An 8830-nucleotide genomic window follows, 5' to 3' on the forward strand; every position below is an offset into this window, starting at 1 on the left:
ATAAATACTTTTGAATGAATGAATGAATACCTCTTCTGCTGTCTCCTCACGGGCTCTCCCCGCCCCCTACCCTGGGGACTCCTGCTCTCTCCCAAGATGCTCCCCCAGGCCTAGCTCTTTTTTATGGTATTTGTTAAGTGCTTACTGTGTCCCAGGGCTGTATTAAGCACTTGGCCCAAACTCCAGCCACTTCGGCATCTTCAGTACTGAATGACCTTGGCCAAATGTCTCAATTTCTCTGGGCCTCAGTGAACTCATCAATCAATCATTCGTATTTATTGAACACTTACTGTGTGCAGAGTGCTGTACTAAGCGCTTGGGAAAGTACAATATAACCTTACGAACAGAGTTGGTAGACACATTTCCGGCCCATAGTGAGCTCACAGTCTAGTCCCTCATCTGTAAATTGGGGATTAAAACTGAGCCCTGTGTGGGACAGGGACTGCGTCCAACCCAATTATCTTGTATCTACCCCAGCGCTTACAACAGTGCCTGGCGCATAGTAAGCACTTAACAAATACCATTATTATTATTATCATTTTTATTTTAACCTGATTAGCTTGTATCTACCCCAGCACTTAGAATAGTGCTTGACACATAGTAAGTGTTCAATAAATACCGTTTAAAAAAAAAAATCAGCGAGCAGAGACAGCCCTATCTAGTATCTCTCCCGCTTTGCTCCCACCTGCTGTCCCCTCTGGGTTCCCTCTGCGGTTAACCATGTGCACACCTTCCAGAGTACAGAAGGGAAAGCGTGTGGTCATATAAGCATTTGTGTAACTGTGCATCCGCCTCTGAATATGTACATGGTAAACCGTGGGTTCAAGTGAGTGTATGTGTAACTGTTTGCCTGCCTCTGAGTGTGTTTGTGGGCAAACCGTGTGAGTACATATGTAACTATGCACCTGCCTTTAGGTGTATATGTGGGAAACTATGTGTGCATGTGAATGTATATGTAAATGTGCCCACCACTGGATGTGAATATGGGAAATCCTATACACAATTGAGTGTAGGTGAGGGCACTTCTTTATTCACCCCTCCCTTAGTCCCACAGCACTTCTGTACATAGCCAGAATTTATTTATTTATTTTAATGTCTGTCTCCCCTCTTGACTATAAGCTCCTTCTGAGCAGGGAAAATGTTTACCAGCTCTATGATATTGTTATTTCATGCTCTCCCAAGTGCTTGGTACAGTGTTCTGCACACAGTAAGTGCTCAATAAATATGATTGATTAATTGATTAGGAGTATGTGTGTGGCTGTGTGAGTGAGTGTGCTAGAAGCATGGCAGGGGACGGAAGGACAGGAAAGAGGTCGCAGAAGCAGGCACAGATTTTGGGGCACCAGGTGAGCTCTTTATTAGCCAGGCTGGAGGCTGGAATTGGGGGGATCCTTGAATCTGTGGCTGGTAGAGACTGAGACACATTATGTTCCAAGCTGGGAACCCAGGGGTTTGGGCTCCAGCCTCACCACCGCAGGCCTTTCCTCTCTGCCTGGGCTCCTGGAAGAGAAGTCAATCCTGGGGTAACACTTCCTTTCAGCCCTCAGCACCCCTCCCCAAGCCCCTAAACCACAAACATGGGGCAGAGCAAGTCAGAATCAGGGATGGGGGAGCAGACAAAGGAACAGAAACTGGTGTGTGTGTGTGTGTGTGTGTGTTGGTGGAGGGAAGGGGGGAATACATGGATGAATAGGAGAGAGAATGGAGGCCCTGAGACAGTTGAGGGTGGGTGAAAGGGTTTGTGGGCCTGTATGGGGGTGTCACCACCTGGAAGCATGGCGGGGGTGGGGGTGGGGGCTCGATGTAGCTTTTCAATATCCCTAGTGCAGCCAGGGCACAGGTGCTTTTTGGTTGGAACACTTTTAGCAAACAAGTAAATAAAATGGATGTCAGTTTGTTATGGGCAGGGCCTGTGTCTCCCAACTCTGTTATATTGGACTCTCCCAAGTGCTTAGTGCAGTGTTCTGCACACAGTAAGTGCTCAATAAATCTCATTGATGAAGATGAGGAGGAGGAGGAGGAGGATGGCAAGAGGGATAGGAAGGTGGGGGCAGGAGTTGTGGAGGGGCTTCCAGCACCCCTCTCATGGGGGGCTTCCCCAACATTGAAACAAGATGTGGCAACTGGGCTAGAGGCCCTGGGCTGTGTGCCCATGGGCAAGGGCAAAGGCAGGGGCAGGGGCAGAGGTAAGGAAAGGGGCAGAGCTGGAGCTGGAGCAGGGGCAAATGTGACCAGCACTCACCCTCGAGCTTCAGCCAGACATGATGTGTTTGACAAAAGCTGCAGAACAGGAGACAGAACAGCCGAATAGTATCAGGATCAACCTTTCCAATGCCTCAGCCCCCTTCCCTCCTTCTCTCTCAATCTCCCACTCCTCTTCCCTTTCTCCCTGATCCTCTCCCCTCATCCCACTCCCTGACAGAACTGCCTCAGCCCATCCCTCTCCCTGCCCAACCAGGAACCATCGGGGGCTGGCACCTTCTGCTTTCCTCCACTGCACCTCAGCCCAGAAACAGGTCTGCACCCAGACACCGGCTGAGATCCAGACCCAGACCCACACCCAAGCCCAGAACCTGATCCCAGACCCAGGCCCCAGACCCAAGCCAATATTGGGAAAGTTTGGGCTGATCCCCAAGGTCTGGAGTCACAGATCCTTGTGTAGGGAAGGGGAGGGTGAGCAATAGGAGAAGGAGGAAAAAGAGGAGGAAGAGGAGAAGGAGGAGGAAGGGGAAGAGGAGGAGGAGGAAGGGGAGGAGGACGACAAGAATGAAGAAGGTGAGGAGAGGAGAAGGAAGAAGAGAAAGAGGAAAAGAGAAGGAGGAGGAGTAAAGGGGACATAGGGGCGTGGAGGGCTGAGGGAGGAGAGGCAGGGACAGGGATAGAGGAGGAGGAGCAGGGATGGGTGGGGATAGAGGGGGAAGGGGGACGGAGCCACGTGGTCAGCAGCTCTGCTACCTTCATAGTGGATGCAGCCATTGGCGTCCTCCTGCCCAGCCATTAACTGCTCCACCTCGGCTTCCGTCATCTTCTCCCCTGAAAAAGCCCCACAGTTTAGAACACTGTTTGGCATATAGTAACCATCTAACAAATACCGTCATCATCATCACCTGTGCAGAACGACCCTCCATCCCCCACCCCCGGCGCAACTCCAGCTGCCCATACAGAATCCAACCCTGGTCCACTCTTCCAGCCCCCCGCCCAGCGCCTTCTGCCCAACACCACCTTTGGCTGAGCGGCCCGGGGATGGGGCAGGGAGGGGGCCACAGCCAAAGCAGCAGAGTTCAGGGCAACCACCCGAGGATCGACCCACCCCACTCCCATCCCCCTCCATCAGCTCCCCTAGGGACAGGGGACACACGGGAAGGAGGAGGCTTGGCCTTGTGGCTGAGCCGGGGAGGGGAGCCAGGAGGCCCAGATTTTAGTCCTGGCTCTGCTGCTGCCTACTGGGTGACTGTGAGTAAGTGGCTTCACCTCTCTGGGCCTCAGTTTCCAATGGTAAATGGGTCCTGTGTGCTGGACATGCAGTGGGCTCATGGGGAGAGGGACATAGCAGCTTGTAGAGGGCCTACCGGCCCTTGCGGTGCAGGGGGACTCTGGGCAGAGGGGTGGGACGAGAAGCCCCAGCCCCCGTGGCTCCCACAGACCTTAGAAGGCAGAGGACATGGGTCCTAATCCCCACTCCGCCACTTGTCTGCTCTGTGACCTTGGGTAAGCCACTTAATTTCTCTGGGCCTCAGTTACCTCATCTGGAACATGGGGATTAAGACTGTGGGCCCCACGGGGGATCAACCTGATTACCTGATTACCTTGTATCTACCCCAGTGCTTAGAACAGTGCTGGGCACATAGTAAGGCTTAATAAATACCGTCATTATTCCGATTTACCCAGCGTGGAGAGGACGTGTCGGAGCTCAGCGCCCATGACGGTGCCATTGCTCTCCTTGTCAAAGACGCGCAGCCCCTCCACGAAGTCCTCATAGGTGCCCTGGTCCTTGCTGCGGGAGATGTGCTGCAGCATCGGCAGGAACGTCTCAAAGTCCAGCGTCTTCGTGTTCATCTCTGTCCGGGGCCGCAGGGGACGGGGCTCACCCAGGGAAAGCCCAGAGGGAGCCATGCTGGGCCCACCTTTTTCTCCCCTGTGCCCCAAGACCTCCCTCATCCCTACCCTTTCTCCCCTGCCCCCCAAGGCCTCACTCACCCTCTACCCTTTCTCCTCTGCCCCCAGACCTCTCTCACCCCCCTACCTTTTCTCCCCTAACCCCCACGACCTCCCTTGCCACCTACCTTTTCTCTCCTGCCCCCCAAGACCTCCTTCACCCTCTACCCTTTCTCATTTGCCCCCCGGACCTCTCTCATCCCCCATACCCATTCTCCCCTGCCCCCTAAGACCTCTCTCGCCCCTACCCTATCTCCCCGGACCCCCGACCCTCCTTGCCTCCTACCCTTTCTCATGCACAGCCCCCACCCTCTCTCTCCCTCCCTCCACGGAGCCAGTGTGTCCCCAGCTCCCCTCTCTGCAGTCCTTCTCAATCATCCTCCCCACCCCGCCTCCCAGGCTCTCCTTCCCCTGCCCCCTAAAACCTCCTCTGGCCCCTCCCTCCACAGCCCTTCCGGGGCTCAGACCTTCGGGCTTGGGCTTGCCCAGGACCTTGAGGACGTCGGCGTTGGTGGGGTTCTGGCCCAGCGCGCGAAGGACGTCTCCACACTGGCTGTAGCTGATCTTCATCTCGCCGGTGGCCGTCCGGTCGAACAGAGAGAAGGCCTCCTTGAACTCTGAGGGGAGATGCAAGATGATGGCACGTTGTGGGGTGGTGTGTGTGTGTGTGTGTGTGTGTTTGTGGGTGAATGTGTGATTGTGTGTGTGTGATTTTGTGTGTGTGTGTGTGTGTGCGTGCATGGTGCAGGGGGCCGGGGAAGGGTGACCCCCGGGGACGGGTTTGGGGAGAGGAAGGTGTCGCAGAAACCGCGGTTGGCTCTGGCGGGGGAGTGGGGAGGGGGGACATAGAATAATAATAATAATGGTATTTATTAAGCGTTTACTATGTGCAAAGCACTGTTCTAAGCGCTGGGGGGGATACAAGGTGATCAGGTTGTCCCACGTGGGGCTCAAGGTCTTCAACCCCATTTTACAGATAAGGTAACTGAGGCCCAGAGAAGTTAAGTGACTTGCCCAAAGTCACACAGATGACAAGCGGCGGAGCCAGATTAGAACCCATGACCTCTGACTCCCAAGCGGGTGCTGTTTCCACTGAGCCACGCTGAGGGCCGGGGGAGGGGGAGTTCTCACCTTCGATCTGCTCAGCGTTGAAGTCAATCTGTGGAAAGAGACAGTAATGGACGGTCACCGTGGGCGGTGGGCGGTGGGCCGGGGGAGTTGGGAGGTGGACGAGGGGCAGTGGACAGGGGGTGTTGGCCAGGGGCGGGAGGCGGTGGACGATGGGGTAATGGGCTGTGGGGAAGACTGGACCTGCCCAGGCGGAATTTCCTGGACACTCCTGGGCCGCAGAGCTGGAAACTGCCCTCTCCCCTATAGTCTCCAGGGAAATCGGCCTCAGAGGGCAACAGGGTCCAGGCATGGCCTTCCCTACAGGGAGCCCCCCGACCCGCCGCCCTCGGGACGCTGGGGAATCCAGGGATCGAGACCTTCTCTGGCTCCCGGGACCAGCTGGGGTCTTCGGCAGCCGGGGTTGTGTGAGGGCGGGTGGTGTCTCCTCTGGGCAGCCCTCCCAGCTTGCTGTAAGCTTGGGAGCTGGGGTTGCCTCACTCTGACGGATGCCGAGAGGGAGCACTGTCCCGGGGACCGTGGGGGAGGTGGGACTCCTGGCTGAGAGGGCGCAGGAGCCCGGGGAGCCAGGAGTCCCGGCTCTCCTCTTTCTGCACCTGCCGGTCTGCAGTTACAGTCTGACTCTGGGATCGGTGGGGCTGATGCCTCTGCTCTGGATTCAGGGACCTGGAGCCGGTCTCATGAATCACATGGAAGCCGGTAGTGCCCCCCCGGGCTCCCGGGGTGCCCATGCCAATGCCCGTGCCTTGGTCGGGGACGGGGAACATACACACACAGCGGGAGGCCCTCCCCAACCTAGCCTGCCCACCCCTAACTGCCAGCCTGCCGGGAATGTCCCCGCCTTGAGCAGGTGCCTGGCAGGCTGGTGCCAGTGCCGGGCGGGGCGGAGGGCGGGGGGCGGGGGGCGGCAGCTGGGCTAGGGGACCGAGCCTGGGGCGGGGGCTGGCGGGGGCTCAGGGCTCAGTCCAGGGCTCACTCTCGTTCCCTGCGGGAACAGAGAGATTTCAGCTCCAGGGCCAAGGTGATGGTGGGTCAAGTGGCTGCCAGGCACCAGGGGCTAAAAATAGCGCTGCCCCCATCATTCCTCTGGGCCCCTACTTCCCCCCTTGCATCCCCCTCCCCTTGGCCTCTACCACTCCCCTCGGCCCCTCCCTCCTCCCCGGCCCCACCAGCTCTTCCCTCGACCCTCTACCTCTCCCGGATCTCTTCACATTCCCTCTCAGCCCCCACCACAGCCCCCCGACTCCCCCCCGGCCTCCCTTTGCTCCTCCCACCTCCCCCCTTGATCCCGGCATCTCTCTTCTCGCCTCCACCTCCCCCTGCCCCCGGTCCCGTCATCACTCCTCTCGGCCCCCGCCCCCCCGTAAGCCCCCCAGCAATCCCCACTATTCCCCTCGGTCCCCACCACTCCCGTCTGCCAGCTGATGGGAGCCGGAGCAGGAGCAGAGGAAAAAGGACGGTTTCCATATGGGCGGGGGCTGCGGCTGGGAAGCCTGTTGGATCCTCGATCCTGGCTTCGGGAGTCATGATGGTGGGATGGGGGAGTCAGGCCGGGCTGGGGCCAGGGGTGAGGGGAGGGGTAGTCAGGCAGTCCATGCCCTCTGAGTCCCAGGCTGGGAGGGGGCTCAAACTTCCACTCTGCCCAGGATGCCCTCGGTCAGCTCTGTGACTTTGGGCAAGTCACTTAACTTCTCTGTGCTTGTTACCTCATCTGTAAAATGGGGATTAAGACTGAGCTCCACTTGGGACACCCTGACAACCTTCTATCTATCCCAGCGCTTAGAACAGTGCTTGGCAAATAGTAGGCACCTAACAAATACCAGCATTAGCAGGTCCCGGAGCAGCGGGACCGGGAGCCCGTGCAGAAGGAGGGGCAGAGGGGCAGAGGGGCAAGTCACGCTGTTGGTGGAGGCTCGGGGTCCCCATGGGTTGAGAGCGAGCAGAGGGCTGGGCAGCGGGGCGGCGGGGAGGAGGCCAGCATGGATGAGTTGGCCGCCACCGGGTAGGGGTCAGGCCCAGGGTTGGGGAGGAGCTGGGATGGGGAGGGGATGGGCCGAACCCCGGGGTTCTCTGAACTCCGGCCCCTTAGGGCCGGGGCCAGGCCCTCCTGTCCGACAGTTCCCCCTGAACAGAGCAGCTGGGGCCTCATTCATTCGTTCATTCAAGCGTATTTATTAAGCGCTCAATGTGTGCAGAATACTGTACTAAGCGCTTGGGAAAGTATAATACAACAATAAACAGTGACAATCCCTGCCCACAACGAGTTCACAGTCTAGAGGGACTGTGACTCACTCAGTGGGAACCACGCTGGGGCGTGGGCTGGAGCGGGGAAGGGAAACTACAAGGGCAGGGGGCAGAAGGCCGGGACCCCATGGGCCGGGGGGAGGAGGGGGTGGTCAGCTCAGTGACCTGTGCTAGACACTAGGTCACCAGACCCAGAGAGAGAACCCCAGGGCCAACCGCCTCCCCACCACTGCATTATCTCCCCTGGGGTCCGGCCGGCATCCTGGGACAGGGAAACGGAGCCTTTGGGCCAAATGAAACCCTCCCCGGGCTAGTCTGCTCTGTGATCAGAGAACACCCCCTACCCCTCCACCCCACCAAACACACATACAGACACACACACACACACACAGAACATCACTTGGCCCCAACCCTCCTGGGACAGGGGGTCTGAGCCTTTGGGCCAGATGTCCCCAGCCTTGGGCTGGCCTGCCATCAAGGAGAGCACCTCTCCGTCACCTTCCTCTCCCCCTGCCCTCTTATCACTCACCTTCACGCTCTTGGGGTCAAAGGCAGGTTCCTTGGGAGGTTCGGGAGCCGGGGCGGGGGCGGGGGTGGGCTTAGCTGCCTCCTTCTTGGGCTCGGGCTTCTTGGGGGGCATAGTGCCGGGGGCGTCGGGACCAACGGAGATGGGTCTTCACGCCACAGGGCTGAGTCCCCAGCAGGCAGGCGAGAGGCGGGGGAGAGATAGAGATAGAGAGAGAGAGATGAGAGAGAGAGGGAAATGGAGAGACAGCGAGCCAGGGGGCCTTCTCACCCTCCTTTATATCCCTGCAGGCAGAGCCCACGGGGAGGCCGGCGGGGAGGCCCACGGGGAGGCCGGAGGAGGAGGGGGCTGGAGCAGCAGGCTCCTGACTATAAAAGGAAGAAACGCCCGTCAGAGGGGGTCCGGCTGACAATTGTCAATTGTCACTGGGCTGGAGCTCCCCAGGCCCCCCGCCCCCTCCCACCGCCCCCTCCAGGCCAGGGGGTGGCGGCCCCCTCGCTGCCAGCTGTAGGGACTGCAGGGGGACCAGATCCCTGCCCCCCTCAAAAAAGTCAGAGAAAGCGGTCTGTGATGAGCTGCCGCATGGCAGCTGATAGATAACCCTACACAATGCCCAGGGGAGGGGGGGCTTTTTTTAGCCCTGGCTGGGGAGGGGGCTGGGGCCGGGGGCTGGGGGCTGGGCCACGGCACATTCCTTTTAAGCCGAGACCTGCTCTGTGCTCAGGCTCTGCCCACCAGGGCTCAGCTTTCGGGCTGGGAGCCCCACACTGGTGGTGC

General features: G+C 58.6%; 1 protein-coding gene across 1 annotated transcript; it reads right to left on the bottom strand.

Moving 5' to 3' along the window:
- Positions 1-1330: 1330 nt before the first annotated feature.
- MYL4 (myosin light chain 4) lies at positions 1331-8299 on the bottom strand. The gene is made up of 7 exons (XM_029075744.1): positions 8057-8299; positions 5287-5314; positions 4623-4772; positions 3885-4058; positions 2956-3033; positions 2243-2280; positions 1331-1500 (listed from the first exon to the last, which is right to left on the bottom strand). The coding sequence occupies exons 1-6, from the start codon at positions 8165-8167 to the stop codon at positions 2252-2254; spliced, it is 570 nt and encodes a 189-aa protein (XP_028931577.1). The 5' UTR covers positions 8168-8299; the 3' UTR covers positions 1331-1500; positions 2243-2251.
- Between the last annotated feature and the right edge of the window lie 531 nt (positions 8300-8830).

The sequence above is a fragment of the Ornithorhynchus anatinus genome, chromosome 11 (genome assembly GCF_004115215.2).
Source record: "Ornithorhynchus anatinus isolate Pmale09 chromosome 11, mOrnAna1.pri.v4, whole genome shotgun sequence".
Taxonomy (NCBI): Eukaryota; Metazoa; Chordata; class Mammalia; order Monotremata; family Ornithorhynchidae; genus Ornithorhynchus; species Ornithorhynchus anatinus.